This window comes from Plecotus auritus (assembly GCF_963455305.1).
Source record: "Plecotus auritus genome assembly, chromosome: 13".
In the NCBI taxonomy this organism is placed as follows: domain Eukaryota; kingdom Metazoa; phylum Chordata; class Mammalia; order Chiroptera; family Vespertilionidae; genus Plecotus; species Plecotus auritus.
The window spans coordinates 23,856,776-23,880,816 of NC_137779.1; the positions used below are offsets into that span (position 1 = coordinate 23,856,776).

Here is a 24,041-nt window from a genome sequence, read left to right on the forward strand (position 1 = left end):
AAATGTCCTTGGCGGGCCGCATGTGGCCCGCGGGCCGTAGTTTGAGGACCCCTGTGCGAGGATGTCAGCATAATTACACAGACTTTACAAGCCACAGACAAATAACAAGCATCGTTTTACCTAATAAAAAGCAGAGAGGAGGGGCTCTGGTCCCAAGGGGCTAAGGCAGTGGTCGGCAAACTCCTTAGTTAACAGAGCCAAATATCAACAGTACAATAATTGAAATTTCTTTTGAGAGCCACATTTTTTAAACTTCAACTTCTTCGAACACCACTTCTTCAAAATAGACTCGCCCAGGCCATGGTATTTTGTGGAAGAGCCACACTCAAGGGGCCAAAGAGCCGCATGTGGCTCGCGAGCCACAGTTTGCCGACCACTGGGCTAAGGCATTCCAAAGGCCTGAGAATAGCCCTCAAAAAAGGTGTGGCCTTATAAAAAATGTGACCTCCAAACCTAGGGATAAATCTGAACACGGCTGGTATCTCAGTACCGACAGGAACACGAGCAGAGGTCAGCTTGCCCCAGCATCATTCCACTGTGGAAACCATGGTAACGGCTCCATTTCCCTGGGCCCACCAACCTACCTACCCAGGTGCCCTCCCGCCCCTGGACTGGCTTGTTCCTAACCATGAATATGTGAGTGGAAATACTGAACTGACCCCCCACCTTACAGGGCTGCACGTGAAGAGAATCGGACCCAGCGGTGAGTCCTGTCAACGCCCCAATCCCCCCGTATCGAAGGGAGACACACTCTACCTAAGAAAGCAATCTCGTCCTTGCACAGGAGCTCTGGAAGTTTGGGGTTTTCAGAAGCATGGCCCCAGCCAGCCCACACGGCCTGCAAACAGAGGCAAGAACGGAGATCTTCCTTCACAACCAGCGCCCCCCCTTCCCCCCGCCCCGCTTCGCACACCAAGAGCTCTTTGCTGGGTCACATCAGCCCCAGATTTCAGAGTCTCTAGGACCGGGCTCCTCTGCCCCTTCCGAGGGCGAATGCAGCTGCCCCAGGGCCCAGGACATCACCCCCGGGGGCAGACTGGGGCGCCGTCCAACCTACCTGCACGGGGATCCTCTTGGCGATGTCCACGATCAGCTCCACGTTGGCGTAGTTGTTGTTGTTGGGCCCCCCCGGGACGGGGACATACTGGTCTGCCATCTTGATATACTCTGGAGTTAAAGGGAGAGAAAAGGAAGAACAGCAGAGAGACTGGAGTCAGCCGTGGGAAATCTGCAAGACATACGGCCAATGAAAGCATAACCAGGACAAGTCTAGGGCGACAAGGGACAGACGCACGTGATAATCAGAAGAAAACTGAACATGACTTTATCTATGTGAAATTACGTGTGTTCAGCCCGGCCGGCGTGGCTCGGAGCATCGACCTATGAACCAGGTTCGATTCCCGGTCAGGGCACATGCCCGGGTTGCGGGCTCACCCCCAGTGGGGGCTGTGCAGCAGGCAGCCGATGGATGATTCTCTCTCATCACCAATGTTTCTCTCTCTCTCCCTCTCCTTTCCTCTCTGAAATAAATAAAATATATTTTTTATATATTATGTGTGTGTGGACTAGGCCTGGAGGGAGCAACAAAAAGAAAGAAGCAAGTTATCAAGTAGTGAGATTAGAGGTAGGGTTTTATTTCAGACTCCTAAACTCTTATCTTCGCATTGTTTTCCCATGAAAGAATATAATGTTTGCATATCCTCCAGTGAAGGTTAAAAACAAAAGATATAATGTGTGCTTCTAATCATGGTAAAAAACAAACATAAAACGGACCTTCTTGCTCATTTTGGGAGTGTGCAGTCCAGTCGCGATAAGTCTATTCTTATTGTTGCGAAACGGCTCCAGATCGCTTTCAGCTCACCGATTTAAAACTGTGCCAGGAAACAACTCCCCTGGCCCCTCCCCTGCCCCTGGCAGCCACCATTCTCCTTTCTGGCTCTAAGACTTCGACCTCTCTATGGACCTCATATAAGTGGAATCAGATGATTATTTGTCTTTCTGGGACTGGTTTATTTCCCTTAGCATCATGTCCTCAAGTTTCATCCATGGGATAGTAAATCAATGTTTTGATTTTAACATAGTCATGCTCTTTAAGCCAGGCGTTCCACTCCAAGGAAGATGTCCTAAAACAAGCCCCTGCGGAGGTGCCAGAGATCATGAAGTGAGGAGTCAGACAAGCCCCCTCCTCAGCGAATTTCTCTCTCCTGTGGGAGAAGACAGACAAGCAAACAGGACCACTACCGACCGCGGCCGTGATGCGCAGGGAGGAGACCGGAAGGAAGGTCGGGCAGGGAGGGGTGGAGGCCTGCAGTGCCGTGAGCTTCAGGGAAAAACAGTCAGAAAAGGGTCCAGCACACCTCGGGGCTCTGCGACAGGAAACAGCAAGGCCAGTGCAGGAACTGAGGAGGCCAGAGTGACTGGGACCCAGGCAGGAAGGGCGAGAGGCGTGCCATGGCACCAGGAGGCCAGCAGGAGTTGAGGCCAACAGGGTCTGGGACTTCAGCCTGAGCATGATGGGAAGCCTCATGGGATAAGGCTGTGGACTCAGACAGCCCTGGGCTCCAGCCTTTCATGTCAAAGAAATAATGAGTGGCCCTGGCCGGTGCTGCTCAGTGGTTAGAGGGTCGGCCCATGCACCCAAGGATCAAGGGTTCGATTCCTGGTCAAGGGCACGTACCTGGATTGCAGGTTCACTCCCCGCCCCCTGTTGGGGTGCATTTGGGAGGCAACCAGTCCTGTGTGTTTCTCTCACATAGATGTTTCTTTTGCTCTTCCCCCACCCTGGCCCCCGCCCTGCCTTTCACTCTCTCTGAAAAGCAATGGTGAAAAAAATATTCTCAGGTGAGGATTAACAAAAATAAATAAAATATTGTAATAATAAACGGAGCCACTTTAAAATGGAGCCGGAGCTCCAAGCAAGAGGAACTGCCTGACACATCTTCTGCCTCAAATCTTCGGAATGTTGAAAAGGGCAAAATAAACTTTGGACTGAGCCCAGGACAACACTGTGTTGCAAAAGAGAAACTGTTTGCAAAGATAATAAAGCGGTTATTATGACTACCGGACTGAAGATTAAAAACATTGTTTAGAATTAACATCACTATAGAATCTGCACCGATTGAAATGTAATTATTCCCCTTCCCTTTCTCATAACTACCCCTTGCTTTTGTATCCTAATCTGAACACTATTTGGGCTTCAGTCTGAACCAATGCATCCGAAATAGCTATTCTTAGAGATCTCACACGCATTTTGCCTCTCCCTTTGAAAATAGTCGCATACCATTTGTATGGCCCTGGGCAAGTGATTTATGTCCCCGTGCCTCAACTGTCTCATCTATAAAAGGGAGCCAACAATCAAACCTGTCCTCTCCATCCTTGTGGGTCAAAAGGAGGCTGCATCGTGCAGGGCAGAGCCTGGGGCCTGTGCCCAAGGTGGGGTTCAGGGGACAGGACTGAGGTTGCTCGTGGTAAGGACGGCACTGCAGCCGCTGGAGCATTTCAGGAGGGGCCCACAGGACCTGAGCCGTGTTTTTAAAAGGTCAGTTTGCTGCTGTGTGGAGAAGGGTCTGTAAAGGGATATGTTGTTCTGGGTAAAAAGCAAATTGTCCAATACGTATAGAATGATCTAGGCTAGCAGACAGAAAGACAGTAAATGAATAGGCAAATGGAAGAACAGATCATTGAAATACAGTGATCCATCTGCAAGAAAACACATCTGCAGGGAGAGACGGCAATCTGTGGCCACATGGACAGCGCTCACAGGTGGGAATCCGCTCTGCATGTGAGCCATTTGCACTTTTTTAAGACACAGAGGTCATTCTTGTTGTCAGCAGACATTTTAATTAAATGAAGAAGAAAAGACAAATAACTGCAGGCTCATGAGAGAGACAGCCTGGAAGTCTGTTTGGGGTCCAGAATGGACTTGCCGGGTAGGTGCAGGTGAGGGCAGGTAAGGACAGGGCATGGCGGGGTGGGAGGGGTGGGAGTGAGGGCCCAAATACCTGCGTTGGCCTTGAGGTCCTCTGGAGTCACCATGACTACAAACCGGATGGCCCGCTCGTTTCGGAACATCTCGTAGGCCCACCTGCGGATGGAGCGCATGCACTTCACGGCGGCGATGCCGTTGTTGGCAATGAGCACCTGGACAAGGAGACAGAGGAAGGGACTAGAGCTGCACATCTACCTGCAACGGAGGCTGCGTGCCACCCTCTGGGGTCCAGCTCATGGCTGCAGAGGCTCCTGGACTACCGGAGCACACAGCCCCGCACAGAGCGGGTGCTCTAAGTCTGAATGAATGGATAAACAGATGGATGGATGGATGGATGGATGGATGGATGGATGGATGGATGGATGACTGGATGGATGACTGGATGGATGGATGGATGGATGGATGGATGGATGGATGGATGGATGGATGACTGGATGGATGGATGGATGACTGGATGGATGGATGGATGGATGGATGGATGGATGGATGGATGGATGGATGACTGGATGGATGGATGGATGGATGGATAACTGGATGGATGGATGGATGGATGGATAACTGGATGGATGAGTGGATGGATGGGTGGATGGATGGGTGGATGGATGGATGACTGGATGGATGGATGGATGGATGGATAACTGGATGGATGAGTGGATGGATGGGTGGATGGATGGGTGGATGGATGGATGACTGGATAGATGGATGGATGGATGGATGGGTGGGTGGATGGATGGATGGATGGATGGATGGATGGATGACTGGATGGATGACTGGATGGATGGATGGATGGATGGATGACTGGATGGATGGATGGATGGATGGATGGATGACTGGATGGATGGATAGATGGATGGATAGATGGATGGATGGATAGATAGATGGATGGATGGATGGATGGATGGATGGATGAATAAATGATTTTTGATGCCTGTTTGGCACCATCATGGTCACTTAACATTTTTTGAGTGTTTAGGATGTACTGAGCTACAGTACAATGTATTTCATTTCAACTTCGCAACAGCCCTTTGAAAGATATTGTATTATTAACCCTATGTGGGGGTGAAGACATTAAAATTCAGAGGAGTTAAGGCACTTGCCCAACGTCACACAGCTAGTAAGTGGCAAAGCTGGGACCCGAGCCCTCCTCAGTCTGGCCTGTGCTCTGAACTCCACCCCCCACCATGCTGCCTCTGCATGCTGAAGGTTAAAGGGCCCCGATTGGGTAAGGAAAGGCAGTACTGCTGGCTGTCCCCAGCAACAGAGCGCAACAGAACGGGTCCTGGTTTCAATTCTTGTTTGTATCACGAACTTGCTGTGTGGCATTAGACAGTTCCTAGAAATATTAGGCGCCTGGCTTCAAAGCCCTGACTGACAAGAGCAAATCCATACAGGGGTGGGCAAAAGTAGGTTTACAGCGGTGAGTCTGTGAAACACAGTCTATTCTCATGTTGTTATTTCTGTATTACTATATTATTTATTTTTGTTACTATTAACTTATTTTTGCCCGCCCCTGTATTTTAAGGCCCTTACATCGCTGACTGACCTTCACAACAGCCCTGGGTGAGAGGTGACAGCCCCTGTTTTACGGAAGGGGAAACTGAGCCCCGATGCCAGACCCCAGGAGTGGCCACAGCAGACAGACCCCAGAGCTCCTGCCCCAGGTTCAACGCTCTTTCTCCCCTTTGAAAAATGGCAAGTGTGCCCTGGCCGGAGTGGCTCAGTGGTTAGCGTGTTGGCCCAGGCAAAGGGTCGCAGGTTCGAGCCCCAGCCCTGATCGGGGCACATGTGAGAGGCCCCAATCTATGCATGCTCGCACATGGATGTTTTTCTCTTTCTCTCCTACCCGCTTTCCACTCTCTAAAAAAATCAATGGAAAAAAATATCCTCGGGTGAGAATTAACAAAAAAAAAAAAAAGGGGGGCATGTTTTAGCTGTTTCCTTTCGTGACTGTCATTCTCGCCCATGGGTCTCCTCTCTTCTGAGGGGGCTGTAGGCCCTGGGAAGGCAGGGCTGGGCTTTATACTTCCCTCCCAATATCCCAGAAAGCAGCCCCTTGCCAGAGGCACTTCGGGGTCCTTTGCGAAGGCCCCGATCTTGCTCAGAGGCCTCAGTCTCCTCTGTGAAAGGGGGCCACGCACCTGCTGTGAAAAGCTCATGATCCCAGCACCCAGCACCCAGCATGTGCTCACCAAGGGCTGGCCCGCGCCCTTTCTCTGCAGCGCGAGCACCCCGTCTGAAGCTGATTTTCCACCCCACCCTACCTGGCCTCGCCCAGAGCATGGGACCCCATCTGTACCTTCTCAATGACCCGGTCCCCCCCAAAGCGCATGACAAACTCGGCTGGCGAAGCCACGGTGAAGTCTCTGTGCACGTCCACCCTCTTGTGTTCTCGGCCCCTCTTCACCAGGTGGAGTCCAGACATGCTGGGCCTGCAGAGGGAACAGGGCAGGCACGCATGAGCAAGGGCGCCTGGGGTGCCAGGGAGGAAGTCGGGTGCCCAGCACCCATAAAACCAAGGTCCACACGGGGAAGCATTCATTTCCCAAGGAGACTCAAGAAGCGGCCAGCACACGAATAAAGCAGGAGCCATCCCCAGACCCGCCCCGAGCTGTACATTTAGATTTTTCATCTGAAATTAATTTTCACTCGATATGCCCATCGTTTAGGAACTCAACACTAAGAAGCTTGGAAGAGGGGTGCAAGCGTGTGATCGGGGCGGGAGGGTCACATCCTAATACTTTAGACGCGTTCAACTGCAGGGATAGCATTCATGCTCTTTTCTGTGTATACCAACATTTTAAAACTGAAAACAAAAAAAAAATGTATAATAAAAAGTAGGGGTTGCGTGCCCCACCCCCTCCAGATCCCGCCAGCAGAGGAATCGCACGGTGGCATTTCCGCACCTCCGGCGTTCAACAATGCGTGTGCCACCTTGTGAGTCATCCCTCTGAGCCGCCACCTGTGGCCCTCCTACCCTGAGAGACCAGGAATCAATGCTCTCACGTGGCCATCCTGTCCACTGCCCTCCTCCCGACCTCTCACTAGGGCCCAACGAGATTCACGTTCAGTGTTTTTAAGAGTCTGAGATGGTTATCCACAGGTGAGGGTTGGGTTAGACTAGATTTCCCTTCCTTTTCTCTCTCTCTCTTTTTTTTAAAAAATATATTTTATTGCTATTTCACAGAGAGGAAGGGAGAGGGATAGAGAGCTAGAAGCATCGATGAGAGAGAAACATCGATCAGCTGCCTCCTGCACACCTCCCACTGGGGATGTGCCCGCAACCAAGGTACATGCCCTTGACCGGAATTGAACCCGGGACCTCTCAGTCCACAGGCCGACGCTCTATCCACTGAGCCAAACCGCTTTCGGCACCTTTTCTCTTTTTTTCCTGGAGTGAATGATTTTTTTCATTGACTTGTTTTCCTTGCACCGTTGCTAATTCCTCCCGTTCCTTCTCACAGTTTCCCGCGAACATAGACAGCTGATCCTCTCCATTGGCGACAGCTTTCCTGGAGGCCTCCACGCTCCTTTCATCCAGACGGGCTGTTCGCTGGGCCCCTGCACAGCTGTCACTGGGCCCTCCCTCTGCTGATGCCCTTCCATTCTCGTTGCCCTTCCTTGAGATCTGCTCCCTAATTTGGGGGACCCCGTGGCTCCCTCTGCCTTGATGACCTCCCTTGTTTGGCTAGGGCCGTGGTCGGCAAACTGCGGCTCGCGAGCTACGTGCGGCTCTTTGGCCCCTTGAGTGTGGCTCTTCCACAAAATACCACGGCCTGGGCGAGTCTGTTTTGAAGACGTGGCGTTAGAAGAAGTTTAAGTTTAAAAAATGTGGCTCTCAAAAGAAATTTCAATCATTGTCCTGTTGGTATTTGGCTCTGTGGACTAAAGAGTTTGCCGACCACGGGGATAGGACATGTCCTCTAGTAGCTTCATCCAGTTAAAAGGAGGGCACAGCCTTAACCCGTTTGGCTCAGTGGATAGAGCGTCGGCCTGTGGACTCAAGGATCCCAGGTTCGATTCCGGTCAAGGGCATGTACGTTGGTTGCGGGCACATCCCCAGTGGGGGGCGTGCAGGAGGCAGCTGATCGATGTCTCTCTCTCATCGATGTTTCTAACTCTCTATCCCTCTCCCTTCCTCTCTGTAAAAAATCAATAAACTATATATTTAAAAACATAATAATAAAAAAAAATAAAAGGAGGGCACAATGGCAGGGCACGGGACGATGCCCCCCCGACATGCCTGTCCTGCTTCTGGCTGCACGGGCTCCCTCGTCACTGTCATCCCAGAGTCGCCTGGATTCTAACGTGGCTGTTTCCTGTCTCCAGTGCTGTGGCTCTTCTTTGGTTTTCTCTCGTTTCCGTGGGAGACATCCTGGAGTAGCTATGAAAAGGTCTTCAGGGAGGTAAATGTTTTGCAGCCAGACATGTTCTAGAACGGTCTTCTGCCCTCACATGTGACACTCTGGACCAGCCGTATGCGGAATTCTAGAAGGGAAAACCTTCTCCTTCGGAGTGCTGGACGCCTGGTGCCATTGTGTCGTGGCTTCCGAGGGTGCTAGAGCCAGAGCCGTTCTGGGCCTTGGTACTTGGTGGGTGACCTGTGTTTTCACATCCAGAAGCTTAAGGGAACTTCTCTGTCCTCTGTCCTCAGTCTCACAGGGATAAGCTCAGATGTGCGTCTGCTTCCAACAGTGAGGCTGGGGATCTGCCGGGCTCCTTCAATGTGGGAACTCACATCCTGGACTTTGTCTTCAGGTATTTCCTCGATGATTTCCCTGCCTCCTTATCCTCTGCTCTTTCCAGGAGTCCCAAGACTTGGATGTAGAAATTCCTGACCTGGCCCACCAGTGTACCTATTTCTCCCTCTCCTACGTTCTCTCCCTTTTCTTTTACTTCCTGGGCAATCCCTTCCGCCTTCTCTTCTAACCGCTCCGGGGAGTTTTTCACTTCTGCTATGGTGTGCTTACCGCCCAAGAGCCTGTTTCTGGCCTGCAAATGTTCCTTTTCGTGCATCCTGCGTGTGACATCCTCGCCAACCTCGATGAGAGGGTTAACGACAGCTTTTTCAAGTTCTCTTCTCCTAGTACGAGATTTCTGTTTCTTCCAAGTGTCCCGTGTCCCTTTGTTTGGGGCCCGCCTTCCCATTAGAAACTGTACCCAAATGTTAGGTCACTTCTTCAGGGCCAGGAGCAGGGACGAAAGGGCTGATGACAAGAGCTGAGAATGTGGTGAGGCCAGTGGACCCTGAACTCCACTCTGGGAGGTCTGTGTTTTGATACCCCAAGTATCTTTTTTTTTTTTTTCTTTTAAAATCTCAAGTGCTCCACAGAATAACAGTTTTGTTGTTGTTAATCCTCACCAAAAGATATTTTTCCATTGATTTTTTAGAGAAAGTGGAAGGGAGGGAGAGAGACAGAGAAACATCGATGTGAGAGAGACACATCAATTGGCTGCCTCCCACACGAGCTTAGACCGGGGCCAGGGATCGAGCCTGCAACTGAGGTACGCTGACCAGGATCGAACCCGGAACCCTTCAGGCCACAGGCTGACGCTCTATCCACTGAATCAAACTGGCTAGAGCCCCAAGTATCTACAGAGTCGTCCTCCCTCACTGGTCCAGTTCCCCTGGAGGAAGTGCCTGGGTCTCCTGCATGGAGGAAAGGGTGGCAGGGAAGAAGGGGGAACTGTTGGGACAGGCCTGGGGGAAAGCGCAAGTTTCAGGATTCAGCACCTACAAAGACCCTTATCCTCCTGCTAGGAATACAGGCCCCACAGCCCCAGTGAGCCCACCAGTCCCCAGGCCCAAGACCATCAGCCTTTCCCTCTCAGAGAGCAAACCTCCTGCCTCCTATTGGAGTAGAACTGGGCAGCCCCCAGCCACAAGGAGCAGGAGAAGGGGGGCAGCTCCGGGGCTCCCAGCCTTCCTTGCTGCTGCTTTGTGCCTCAGCCCAATTGGTTGTGCTGAGCCAGTGCCCACTTGCCCATCCGCTTCCCAACCTCCCAAACGTTCGTCTCCCCTCCTGTTCGCCCAGGCTTGATGGGCTGCTATCTCTTTTTTCGTAAAATCTCTTTGCTGTCGTTTGGGGGGGCTTTGACAGGAGCAGAATCGAAAGGAATATTCAGTCCATTCTCTTAAACCAGCCAAAGGAGCCGCTCCTGCCAGGAATTAGGTTAGAGGTTAACCACCCAGACATGCGTCCAGAGACTGTCACCAGCATCTTGGGAGGCTGGGGCTGAGTGGGTTGGGGCGGGGGAGGGGAGGGGGATCTAGAGTGTGGGTGAGAAGCTGATTGATTATAAGAACACCGCCAGCACGCCCTCTCTATTATGAGGCAAATGAGCAGTCAGGGAAAGAAATTCCATTTAATGGACGAGGAAACGAGGCCCAGCCAGGCAAAGGGGGTGGCCCAGCAAGCCCCCAGGCCTGGGGCTCTTTCCCTCACACCAGAGAGTAGGGTGTGGGCATTTTCTGCTATAAAGTCTCTGAGTCCAGTAGTTTCCCATGAGAAAAAACCTCCTCTACAAACCTGCAGTCTGTCCACCCTCCCCCCACCCCCCGCCCCTTCCCCAGTGGCGCCACCGAAGGCTCCGCCTATCAGAGATCAGGAAACGGACTTCTGGGCCAGGGGAACAAAGGAGAAAGGGCTCTCCCTCCCTCCCAGGATCACGCCCGCGCCTTCCCTTCCCCCTTTACTTCCCCTAGGCCAGTGGTCGGCAAACTCATTAGCCAACAGAGCCAAATATCAACAGGACAACCATTGAAATTTCTTTTGAGAGCCACATTTTTTAAACTTAAACTTCTTCTAACGCCACTTCTTCAAAATAGACTCGCCCAGGCCATGGTATTTTGTGGAAGAGCCACACTCAAGGGGCCAAAGAGCCGCATGTGGCTCGCGAGCCGCAGTTTGCCGACCACGGCCCTAGGCGGTACCTTTGCCTTCCCCTCTCCTAAGCTCCAAGGGCCCTTCTTTTGCCTCCGTAACCTGTTTCCCGAGCCCACGCAGCCCCGCTGGCTCACTTCTGCCACCTCTGTAACTTTCTAAATAAACTCACTCTGCTAATTTGAAAAACAAAAAGAGGAATGAAGGACGGAAACCCATCATGTCTATACGCCACTGTACGATACGTGCTTCGCGTTCAGACTGTCTCTGTTCTGCTGCGATGTCTGAATGAACGAACGAGGGCACGAACAAGTGAGTCCTGGCCCTCGCGATGGAGTGAGTGCCTCTGATAACCTGCCAGCAGCTTTTCTTCTAAAACCTCCCAGACTGACCCGCTGCGGTGCACTAGGATTTAGGGAAGTGCTTCGGAAGGTCGATAGCATCTTGCCAATGTGAACGGTGCTTTTATCATAATTACATTTCGTTAACCAGTTGCTTTTTTTAAAAAACTGATTTGAGCCCCAGCCGGTTTGGCTCAGTGGATAGAGCGTCGGCCTGCGAACGAACAGAAAGGTCCCAGGTTCTGGGACTAAATTATGGGTGGTTTCTGCTCTCTTCTCTTTGCCTGTGTTTGTTAACTTTCCTGCAATGGTGTATTATTTTCAATGAGAGAAAAAAGCTATTAATTTTGTAACATAGATGCCCTAATCGGTTTGGCTCAGTGGATAGAGCGTCGGCCTGCGGACTGAAGGGTCCCGGGTTCGATTCCGGCCAAGGGCATGTGCCTTGGTTGCGGGCACATCCCCGGTGGGAGGTGTGCAGGAGGCAGCTGATTGATGTTTCTAACTTTCTATCCCTCTCCCTTCCTCTCTGTAAAAAAAAAAAAAAAATCAATAAAATATATTAAAAAATTTTTTTTTGTAATAGAGATGCGGAAAGCCATGGCTACTCCAGTATCCACCGAGTAAGGCACTCAGCTTCCTTATCTTTAAAATGAGGGTAAGACCACGGGCCTCACCGGGCAGTGAGGATTTAATAAGTTAATACGCAGGAAGTAAAAGATGGCGCCTGGTACACAATAGTCTCCATATTACTGTATCAGTGCAGTGATGCCGAGAGGATGAAGCAGCTAATCCCCCGCTCTCAACAGGAAAGGCATCAGGCCCCCCTCTACCCAGGCCTGCTCCCCTTTGTCCTCTCTCCCCACTTGATCCACAGCCTTGACCCTTTGGCTTCAGAAAGTCTGAAACAGCCCGCGCTGGTTTGTTCAGTGGTTAGAGCATCAGCCTGCAGACTGAAGGGTCCATTCTGGCCAAGAGCATATGCCTGGGTTGCGGGCTCGATCCCCAGAAGGGGGCACGCAGGAGGCAGCCCATCAATGAGTCTCTCATCACTGATGTTTCTCTCTCTCCCTCTCCCTTCCTCTCTGAAATCAATAAAAATATATTTTTTTTAAAAAAGGAAGTCTGAAACATCCCATTCCAGTACACACAAACATTAAAACTCCAGCAACGTGGCTGTGGTTGGGTAGCTCAGTCGGTTAGAGTGTCGTTCCAATACACCAAGGTTTCGGGTTCGATCCCCAGTCAGGGCACATACAAGAATCAACTATGAATGCATAAATAAGTGGAACAATAAAAATCAATGATTCTCTCTCTCTCCCTTTCCTCTCTATCTAAAATCAATTAATTAATTAACTTTAAAAAAATAAAAACCCTAGCAATTTGACCTAAAGTGCAACAAAGAAAACCTCACTTGTCAGAAAAGCCACTGTGTGGCCTGGGGACAACCACTCACGAGCAGCATTTTGATTTCAGAGCCGGAGGCAGAGCCCCTCCATCAGGTGGGCCCCAAGCCCCTCGCAGCAAAGGGGGCAGGGGAGCGCACACGAGGGGCCGGCGTGGCTTCTTAAGGCCCCGTCCCTAGGCTGGCGGCTATTTTTATTTGTTTTGGACAAAGTTGGAGGCCAGCCGCTATGGGCTCTGGAGGGCTGACCTTCGGCTGGCATTTGGCAAGTGCGGAAGGTGACATATCCCATGGTAACTTTGGAAATGGCTTCAGGTGCTATCAACTACGCGACAGAGCTGTCGGCCAAACACCAAACACTGTCAGCTGCTGGGGCACACGACCAGGGCGAACTGCATCGGGAGGGAGGGGATAGCAGTCTCCAGTCACCTGGGATCAGCATGGGGGCGGGGGGGGGGGCGCTTCCTGAATCCCCACCGCCATCATCTCCTGCTCAGGATGAGGACGCCAAGGCTCAGAGAGGCCACTGACCTCACGTCAGTGGCAAACAGAGGAGCTGGGCTTCCAATGGGACGCGACCTGCCCTCAGAATCCAATGCTGAGCAGAAAGCTGGCTGAGATCAGTGGAAATACCTCTATGGCCTGGACTTAAACAACAAGCACTGTCCGGCCGGTGTTGCTCAATGGTTAGCATCCGCCCATGAACCGGGAGGTCGCGGTTTGATTCCCGGTCACATGTCCAGGTTGCAGGCTCGATACTCAGTGGGAGGCGTGCAGGAGGCAGCCAATCAATGATTCTCTCTCATCATGGATGTTTCTATCTCTCCCTCTCCCTTCTTCTCCTTGAAATCAATAAAAACATATTTAAAAAAAAACAACAAGCACGTATGGTTGAGAGGTACTCAACTGGGGCCAGTTTTGCTCTCCAGGGACACACAGCAATGTCTGCAGGCATGTTCCACTGTCACAACTTGGGGGGTGCTGCTGGCATCTAGTGGGCAGAGGCCAGGGGTGTCTTTCAACATCCTGCAAAGCATAGGACAGCCCCCACACAAAGAATTACAGGGCCCCCAAATTCAATAGTCGGCAGCTGAGGAACCCTGGGAGACCAGAGCCGTCCTCCCGGGCTTTGAGTCTCGAATCTGCTGCTTATGACCTGTGTGATCTTGGGAAAGTTACTCCAGTCCTCTGTGTCTCAGTTCCCTCAGAGGACGAAAATATTTAACAATATTAATAGCATCTGCCTCCTCAAGTGTGTGTCCAGGGCTCATGGCCTGCAGTAAAGAGCTTTGCCTCAGGCGCCTATCTGCAGGGCAGCCATTATAAAAGCCCCAGTAGGACCCTGGCCCGGTAGCTCAGTTGGTTAGAACAGTGGTCGGCAAACTCCTTAGCAGAGCCAAATATCAACAGAACAACAATTGAAATTTCTTTTGAGAGCCAAATTTTTTAAACTTCAACTTCTTCTAACGCCACTTCTTCAAAATAGACTCGCCCAGGCCGTGGTATTTTGTGGAAGAGCCACACTCAAGGGGCCAAAGAGCCGCATGTGGCTCGCGAGCCGCAGCTTGCCGACCACGGTGTTAGAGTGTCGACCTGATAAGCCAAGGTTGCTAGTTCGATCCCCAGTCAGGGCACACACAAGAAGCAACCAATGAAAGGGAGAGAGAGAGAGAGAGAGAGAGAGAGAGAGAGAGAGAGAGAGAGAGAGAAAGGGAGAGAGAGAAACATCGATCTCCTAACGGGGAGTTGAACCCCCAACCTGGGTACGTGCCACGACTGGGAATCGAACCTGCAACCTTTTTGGTGAACGGGACAATGCTCCAACCAAGCGAGCTACCCGGTCAGGGCTGGTTTTTACATTTTTTAATGTTTGAGAACGGTATTTTGGGACATATAACAATTACATGAAATTCAAATTCCACTGTCCACAAATAAAGTGTGCTGGGGATACAGGCAGGCCCGTTCGATTACGTGTTACCTACGGCTGCTGGTGCAGTAAACAGCAGGCCTGGGCGGCTGTGACACAAACCATGTGGCCACGAAGCCGACAATGCTTACTCCCCGGCCCTTCGTGAAGACAGGTTGCCAACTGTGAGTTAGGCAGCGGTTTTCAGCCATCATAGGAGAAGCTTTACAAAAAAACGCACACACAGAAAAAACCTCAGGTCCTCAGAGAGCCCAGCCTAGTCCTGAACAGCTGAGCCCAGTCCTGAAGGGCAGGGCCAAGCGCTGAAGAGCCGAACCCAGCCCCGAAGCAGGGAGCCCAGACCAGAACAGCTGAAGCCAGTCCCCAAGGGGGGAACCTCTCTCCCAAGAGCACAGCCTAGCCCCGAAGCCAGCCTTGGGCAAACTACAGCCCGCAGGCCGGATCCGGCTGTTCTATAGGGTTCTCTTGCTCTCCCCTCCGCTCCTTTACTTTGAATTTATATTAGTTCACACAAACACTCCATCCATGCTTTTGTTCCGGCCCTCCGGTCCAGTTTAAGAACCCATTGTAGCCCTCGAGTCAAAAAGTTTGCCTACCCCTGCCCTAAGCAATGCTATTCTCCCAGCAGGCCCCAGGGAGCCAGCCTCAGTGTGTCCGAGTGATTCCCACTGGCTCCTCTCCCTGGAGAGTCAGCAGCCCCTTCAACCTCTGGCTCCCAGGCCAAGGATGCTCACGGAAGGGTCTTCCCTGCGAGGTAGTCTTGTGGAGACCGGGGCTTCCCCAAGGCCCCGGTCAATTTGAGTTCAATGGACTTGGCCCGGAGTAGCCCAGCCACGGCCTAACATCCGAATCTAGTCTCCAAGTGCTGATGCTAGTACCAAAGGGCCACGCCTCGCCCGGGAGAGAGAAGCTTTAAAAAGTACTGATGCGCCCTGGCCGGTTTGGCTCAGTGGATAGAGCGTCGGCCTGCGGACTGAAAGGTCCCAGGTTCGATTCCGGTCAAGGGCATGTACCTTGGTTGCGGGCACATCCCCAGTAGGAGGTGTGCAGGAGGCAGCTGGTCGATGTTTCTCTCTCATCGATGTTTCTAACTCTCTATCCCTCTCCCTTCCTCTCTGTAAAAAAGCAATAAAATATATTTTTAAAAAAACAAAAAGTACTGATGCTTGGGCCCCACCTGGACTACTGTCATTAATCGGCATGCCTGGGGGTGAGGGGTCGGGGGACACCCAGGCATCTACATGTTTCAAAAGTCCCCCCTGGGAATGCTAATGTACAGACAGAGGTGGGCGCCACCGATAGATCCACAACCAGCGTTTCCACATAGACTGCTGGCCTCGGTTCTGAGCAGAATTCCCACGGCAGGGATGTCACCCACCGGGGGTCATGGGGCCTTGTGGGACTCACTGAAGACCAGATTCTTCCGCCTTCGCCTCCCCAACTTGATTTCATCCCGTTCAACTCGAGTCTCTGCCAAGAAGCCCTCCTCCAACCGCTCTGCCCCACATGCATTTCTCCATTCTCTGAACTCTGGCCCTGTTGGCACAGAGAGGGATGCTGGGCAGCATTTGGAATCTTGCCTTCCTACTACTTCTGGCTCCTCCACAGATGGTCCAGCCTTCAAGACAGGATCCCAGCGGCCTCCTGACTCCACAGACCCCTTTCACAACCCAAGTGTCGTTCCGGCTATCAGTTGTGCAAATGTGTATGCTGACCTGGGACAGCGCTTAAGGCCAGCACCTCCCACGGCTTGGCATCAGGCAGAGTGCCCGGGTCTAGCGCTGGACCATCTCAAGAATCCTGGAAAGGCCTATGAGAATTAGCACCATTGACCGATGGGGAAACGGAGGCTCAGAGGGTGGATGGCATTCGCTCAACATCACACAGCTCAGTGGCAGAGTGGGGCTGTCTAATTCCATCTTTTCTGCACCTCTTAAGCTAAGAGAAGGGACCCAATAAAGCATCTTCACGTTAGAAATATGGTGACTACTTGGCCGAATTTGCAGGGACGATTCCAATTTCTTTATTTTTATTTTTTGTCTTCCATCATTTTTTTTTCTTTATTAAGGTATTACATATGTGTCCTTATCCCCCCACTGCCCTCCTGCCCCCACCCCCCGATTCCAATTTCTTACACATTTATTCTTTTGGATTGAAGTGGTTTATGAAAGGTATGTTTTTGGATTCAAGTGCACAATTCAATGTGATTCAACACTTGCCTGGCCTAGTGGCTCAGTTGGTTGGAGCATCATCCCGTGCACCAGAAGGTTTCGGGTTCATTTTCTGGTCAGGGCACATACCAGACTGATCCCTGGCCAGGGTGTGTGCAGGAGGCAACTGACTGATGTTTCTCTCTCTCATCCATCTCCTCCCTCTCTCTCTCTCTAAAATCAGCCGACATATCCTCGTGTGAGGATTAAAATCAATAAGTAAAAAGTAAATGTGATTCAATACTTATATGTAAAATTTTGAAGTGAATAGCTTTACAGATCAGGAAAAAAAAAAAATGTCTCCTTTGTAGGTCACGTGGCCTGCTTTGGGTGTTTTTACCAAAGGAGTTAATTCAGGGCTCCAAACGTGGAAGAAATGGGACCTCCGCGCTCAACGAAAGATTCAGTGCTTGAGAAAGATCGAACTGTACTCCCTGCCCCTCTGCAGGCCCTTTGCTCACACACACCCTCAGCACCCCCAGGAGGGTCCCCTGAAGACAGATGTTAGCCTCCTCCCTCCTGGCGGCTGACCATGTCTGGGGCTCGTCTCTTGCCTTTTCTGAATGCCCACCAAAGGAATTAAACCACCGCTGAGTTCCTTCCAGCTTCAGGAGTCCTCACTCCCTGGATGCTCGTGAGCTGCAGTGACTAGTTTTCTACCAAGTCCTTTAGTCTTCTGACTAGTCCAACAGGAGGAAAGGACTCTTTATTTCCGAAGCGGTCCTCTTAAAGCAGTAGAAACTGGCTGCCTATAGAGAGCCCTTTGGGCAGCAGACTGAGTGTGAATCTTCGTTATGTTCTCATTGGCACTGAGAGTCTCAGTTTCCTCATCTATAAAATGGGGATGAGCCCTGGCCAGTGTGGCTCAGTTGGTGGAGGGTCGTCTTGTGCACCAAAAGGTCACTGGTTCGACTTGTGGTCAGGGCACATACCCAGGTTGCAGGTTCGATCCCTGTTGGGGTGGGTGCAGGAAGCAACCAATCGATGTTTCTCTCTGTCTCCCTTCCTCTCTCTCTAAAATCAATAAAAACATATTTAAAATAAAATGGGGGTCCAAGCCAGTCTGGATCAGTGGATGGAGCGTCAGCCTGCAGACTGAAGGGCCCCGGGTTCAATTCCAGTCAGGGGCACATGCCTGGGTTGTGGGCTCGATCCCCAGTAGGGGGCATGCAGGAGGCATCCAATCAATGATTCTCTATCATCACTGATGGTTCCTCTCTCTCTCTCTCTCTCTCTCTCTCTCTCTCTCTCCCCCTCTTCCTTCCTCTCTGAAATCAATAAAAATATATTTAAAAATAATAAAAAATAAAAATAAAATGGGGATGACAGCAACCACTTAGCGCCCCCTGGTGGTGGTGAAAAGAGGGCATGCGAACACACCTACAAAAACACATGACGAATGATAGCAATGATTACAGTTGCAGCACATAGGCCTTGAATACATCCAGCTCCCCCACTAGCTCCACGGCAGAGGTCATGTTTTTCAAGCATTTTAAAGGGATAATGTGAACCCAGCAAAAAGCATGATGTAGAACAAAGGTTGGCAAATATTTTCTGTAAAGGACCAAATGGTAAATACTCTAGGACTAGGTTGTATGGCCCAGTCTTTGTCCCACTACTGAACTCTGCCCTTGAATTTTGAAAGCAGCAGCCATAGGCAATGTATAAACAATAGGCATGGCTGTGTTCCAATAAAATTTTATTTGTAGACACTGAAAGTTAAACTTCAGGTCATTTTTACATCACCAAATAGTATTCTTCTTTTGATTTTTTTTTTTTTTTTTAAACCGTGCTTTACTGACACAACCATACAAAATTGGGCTGCGGCCACAGTAAGCTGAGCCAGTGGTAGAATACTTAATGTCGAGTGAAAAGGCATCTGTATGCTTCGAGTTCATACATTAAAACATACCTGCCCGGGAAAAAAGGCTGTATGGACGGATACACAGCAATTATTAATCAACATGGGGGGTGGGGGGGTGGGTATGGGTGATGTTTGTTCCTCCTTCCTGCTTATCTGTAACTGTCTGAATTTTCAACAAACGTAGCATCACGTTGGTAATTTTATAAAATGAAGACACACACACAAAAAAAGGAAAAATCTAGGGAGGCGGGGCTAAGAAGCACTCAAGGCACAGAAATGCCTACACTAACCCGCTCAGAAAATGACCTTAAATGTGATGCCTCCTCAAATGCACGTTGATTCTCCCCGGACTTGACAATCACGAGGTTTCAAAGAGACCTGCCTTCCACGACCATCACCTTTATCAAGGCGAAGGGGAGGGAGAGGGGGGAAGCAGGGCCCCCGCCGGCCGGTCAACCTTGAGGCACCTGTGCGGTCCTGCGTGCCCTCCTCCAAACAACGTCACCGCCAACTCCGGCCTCCTCTCCCACCGCCAAGGCCAGCCAGTGCGTTTGCAAAGCAGGCACAAGTTTGTCAAAGATAACGGTCATTAAAATGGCAGGTTTACTTACTTTACTTGGCGGTCGGGGAAACAGACCTTGCACTTGGCCGGGCTCATGTTGACCGCCCCGCCGGCCGACCCCACCGGGCGCCTGCCGGGATGCAGAGCATGTGTCCCCTTAACCCCCCGCAGCCGACCCGGGGTCCGGGGCCCAGCGGGGCGGCCAGGTCGCGGCCGGGAGGCGGAGGGGCGGTCCTACTGCCTCTCGGGCCGAGTTGTGCGGCAGCCTGCAGGCGGCCGACTCCGCGCGGCGCTTCCTCCATCCCGAAATGCCTCCAGCGCGCAAGTGTCCGGCCCAGACCCCGCCCTTTGCCCCGCCCCCAAACGGGCCCCGCCTCCCGGGAAGGCCCCGCCCCCGGAACCTCCAATCTTGGAGCCACAGCTGACCTTGGGCTGGGGCGACAGCTGCCAGAGAGAAAAGAGAAACGACGTCTTGGCTAATGGCCTCCCCTACAGATTGACAGCTGCAAAAAATTCGCAGTCAATGTGCTTGAAGACACATACAGCAGGGAAGTGGTGGAAAATGTGGGTTATCTGAAATGTGAGTCAGCTGTCACCACGTGCCTGGGAAAAGCCCTTGTACTCAAGTCAACTTTCGGCTTCCCAGTTCCTGTTTTTGCTTATTCTTCCACCTCTGCTTCCCCGGACTTGTTTGCTCCGTGCCCCGCCTCTCCGAAGGGGGCTTTCTAAGCACATACTTTGAACCATCTGGGTCCCCTTCTGAAGTGAGGGCCTCCTGCCCCCCTGGCAGGGCTCAGTGGTTGAGCATCGACCTATGCACCAGGAGGTCACGGTTCGATTCCCGGTCGGGGCACATGCCCGGGTTGTGGGCTCCATCCCCAGTGTTGGGGCGTGCAGGAAGCAGCCAATCAATGATTCTCTCTCATCATTGATGTTCCCTCTCTGAAATCAATTAATAAAAATATATTGAAAATAAAGTGAGGGCCTCCTAGACCCGGAAGACCCCAGACAACCTGAGCCCTTAAATAAGGCCCTTTCTGGTAAGATGAACATTTAGTGGGTGCTTTTTAGTGCCCTTGTCTCGTTGAACCCTGGCAGCAATCCTACCGTTTTTATTCCCATAATGCAGAGGTAAATGTGGCCCAAGGTGACAGCTGGTAACTTGAACCCAGGCAGAATGAATGAATGAATGACTGCTTCTCCAAGTAGTCAGAATAAATAAAAAGAATCCAAAACATTGCCTAGAAAATACTGCAACAATAATTAATGTAGCCTATGTTCATAGCAAACAAAAACAAAAAAATAATGTGTTTGCAAATGATTCCCTTCAAAAAACATAGCCAGGGCCACATCTCCAGGGGGCACCATCTACATGACCAGCAAAGGCCCAGTGACCTCCCCTAGGAGGTGTATTAGCAGCCCTGCCTGAGGGCACGGGTTAGTTGTACTTGAACCATATATTAAATAACGTTTCAACAAAAAGTTAAGAAACAGACCCTGGAAGGGTAGCTCAGTTGGTTAAGAACATCGTCCCGATACACCAAGGTTCCATCCAGGTTGGATCCCTGGTCAGGGCACATACAAAAATCAACCAATCCTATATAATAAGAGGCTAAAATGCAAATCGACCGAATGGCGGAATGACCCATCACTATGAGGTGCACTGACTACCAGGGGGCAGACGCTCAATGCACTCCCACAGGGGAAGCTCTGTTCAGCCAGAAGCTGGGCTCACAGCTGGGGAGCGCAGCAGTGGTGGCGGGAGCCTCTTCCACCTCCGCTGCAGTGCTAAGGATGTCCCCCGAGGGCTCCCAGACTGTGCACAGGCCTGGCTGAGGGGACCCCCCCCCCAACAAGTACACGAATCTTGTGCACCGGGCCTCTAGTTAATTCATAAATAAGTGGAACAACTAATCGATATTTCTCTCTCTCTCCCCCGCTCTCCTTTCCCCTCTCTAAAATCAATCAATAAAATAATAATAATAAAAAACAATAGGTTAAAAATAAATAACACAGGTGAACAAAATTCTCAGTTCTTCAGAGTTTCTTTCTGGCCTTACCTTCAATCCCTCCAAAAAAACAAACACACCTTAAGCTGATTTTTTTAAAAGTTTCAAACCAAAACCTAAAAGTATTCGCCACCCCCCCGCCCCCGCAATGACTCAAATTTAAATGTAACCACCTCAAAATTATGAAAACAATTAAAATCAGGAAATGAAGGCATTTCAAAACACCCTAGACTCTGGATCCCAATTATTACAGGCTGTTGTTGTTCCTTGTGATTAAGCCCCGTATCCCAGTGGTCGGCAAACTCATTAGTCAACAGAGCGGCAAACTCATTAGTCAACAGAGCGGCAAACCGAGGTTCACGAGCCGCATGTGGCTCGCGAGCCGCCGTTTGCCGACCACTGCCCTACCCGACCCAAAGTCAGTCCGGATCACGCCGGCAAGAACTCTCAGCAGGTTACTTCCATTGCTCTTGATTTTTATTCTCTATGGACAAAACCCCAACACTCGCTGAACACTGCGTGATATTCTAACTTCTCTGCTCACATGCCCTAACACGCAGGGCTTTGCCCAGGGCTCTCAAAGAGGGGTTTCATTCATTTATTTATTTATTTTAATATATTTTATTGATTTTTTTACAGAGAGGAAGGGAGAGCGACAGAGAGTTAGAAACATCGGTGAGAGAGAAACATTGATCAGCTGCCTCCTGCACACTTCCCACTGGGGATGTGCCCGCAACCAAGGTACATGCCCTTGACCGGAATCGAACCTGGGACCTTTCAGTCCACAGGCTGACGCTCTATCCACTGAGCCAAACCAGTTAGGGCGAGAGGGGTTTCATTTAGATGGCTGGGCTTTGCCTGTCATCAGAGTGATGACGACTTGGGTTTTTCTCTGCTGCGTGATTAGCGAATAAAAGAGGGGAAGGAAAGAATAATAGGCATCCCTATACACACCACCATCATACAGACATTAGTACTTGTGATTTTCAGTGAAACGGTTCACACTTGGCTGTGCTTACAATCTCGTGCTGTACGCCCTTCTCCCCAGACTTATCAGAGGCTAAATTTAAGCTGTTGATGCTGCAGGAAGCCCAGAGTGGTGACAGCACACACACACACACACACACACACACACACACACAGAAAATGCACATCCAACTGGCTAGCGGCAGGTGCAAAGGCACGCTCAATGACTGCCCTCCGGCCTATCCCTGCTCACTGTGTGACCCTGAGCAAACCCGTTCTCTCCACTTCCTCTTCCGGAAAAACATTGGCATAATATGTGCTTTTGTGAAAAAAAAATGATAAAAAAATAATCCCTTTTAATATATGATGGGGGAAATATTACAGATAAGTATAGAGCAGAAGTGAAAGATTTTTTTTTCTTTTTTTTTTGTTAAATATATTTTATTGATTTTTTACAGAGAGGAAGGGAGAGGGATAGTTAGAAACATCGATGAGCGAGAAACATTGATCAGCTGCGTCCTGCACACACCCTACTGGGTATGTGCCCGCAACCAAGGTACACGCCCTTGATCGGAATCAAACCTGGGACTCTTGAGTCCGCAGGCCGATGCTCTATCCACTGAGCCAAACCGGTTAGGGCGAAAGATTTTTTCTAAAACAGGATGCTTATGCTTAAGAGAAAGGGGGAAAAAATAAAATGTTTGGTACTCTGTACCCTGTATTGATAGAATGGCCAACCTCCTCAGGACCTCAACATTCATTCCACAAATAGAACAATGAAAAGACAGGGATCCCCTTGATCCCGGGCTCCCAGAGAATATCTTAGTGCTAAAGAGTCTTGGAAATGGGGGGGAGGGGGACGGGAAAGGGGGTCTGTCCGTCCCTCCCTAAAGTAACACACGAATAAATAAATTAAGATATCATAGAAAGATCCATTGCATTCCTTTTAGAGGTACAGATATGTATAGAGAGTTTAAAGTTTTATGAGCGGCTCACTACTCGGAACTGATGAGAAAGGGGTGGATGGGGACGGTGAAGAGGAGAGGCCTGGGGAGACGCCCGCTGTGAGCCCACCCCGATGCTATGCAGGACAGGGGGGGCGATGCAAGTCCCAGGGGTCCCTTTCCTTTCCGCTGCCCCTTCACTCCCTGGCCGGGCTCCTTCCTTCATGTCCAGCCCCCACAGACCCTCACTCCACTCGCCTTCCCAGGGTTCGAGGTTCGCTTTGCAGATCTCTCAAACTCCCACGTGGAAGTGAGCATTCTGGGAAAAGGCAGAGCAAACCCCAGGCACCTGCGTGCTAGTTTGTACGTTTGCCTGTCTCAGGGACACTTCACCTGCCGTTTCAATCCCTCTTCCTCCTCCGTGGACACAGGTTACCCTACCTTAAAATCACAGTCCTGGTGGGGCGTGCGAACAGCCATGACCACAGGTAAGAACTTTGGAAGATGCCCATTCAACCGATGGCAGCCTGCGGCCATCCACGCCCGCACTTCCTCCCGTGTGATCTCAACACACTTCCAAGGGAGACCTAGTCTTACCCGGCTTTGACAGAGAAGGGAATTGCAGCTCAGAGAGGTCATGGGACTGCTCTGAGATTTGAACCCAGATCTGCCTGCCTGCGGGTCCTGGACCCTTACTGTGACACTGTGCTTTGCATTTAATGACAATGAGTGCCTGGTGGGCCCTGCTTTTAAGTGCTGTGCTCACAGTCCTGACTCTGGCCCTGTGAGGTAGGGGCCACTGTGGCCTCATTTGAGAGGACGCTGAGGCACAGAAAGCTGACAGCTTGTCCTAACCGGTTTGGCTCAGTGGATAGAGCGTCGGCCTGCGGACTGAAAGGTCCCAGGTTCGATTCCGGTCAAGGGCATGTACCTTGGTTGCGGGC

At 50.9% G+C, this 24,041-nt stretch overlaps 1 protein-coding gene across 4 annotated transcripts in view; it reads right to left on the reverse strand.

Annotated features, from left to right (window-relative positions):
- The window catches only part of ACACB (acetyl-CoA carboxylase beta), a 98,670-nt gene that overhangs the window by 48,110 nt on the left and 26,519 nt on the right, over positions 1-24,041 (reverse strand). For 2 of the 4 annotated variants that reach the window (XM_080650750.1, XM_080650749.1), the window contains exons 1-5: positions 19,228-19,492; positions 6,285-6,417; positions 4,002-4,140; positions 1,058-1,167; positions 757-838 (exon numbers count right to left, since the gene is read on the reverse strand). In XM_080650750.1, the coding sequence (XP_080506876.1) occupies positions 757-838; positions 1,058-1,167; positions 4,002-4,140; positions 6,285-6,417; positions 19,228-19,274 (511 nt within the window). In that variant the 5' untranslated portion in view covers positions 19,275-19,492. Of the gene's footprint in view, positions 1-756; positions 839-1,057; positions 1,168-4,001; positions 4,141-6,284; positions 6,418-19,227; positions 19,493-24,041 lie in introns of those variants that run through there. The other 2 variants (XM_080650748.1, XM_080650747.1) reach the window with 1 other exon arrangement.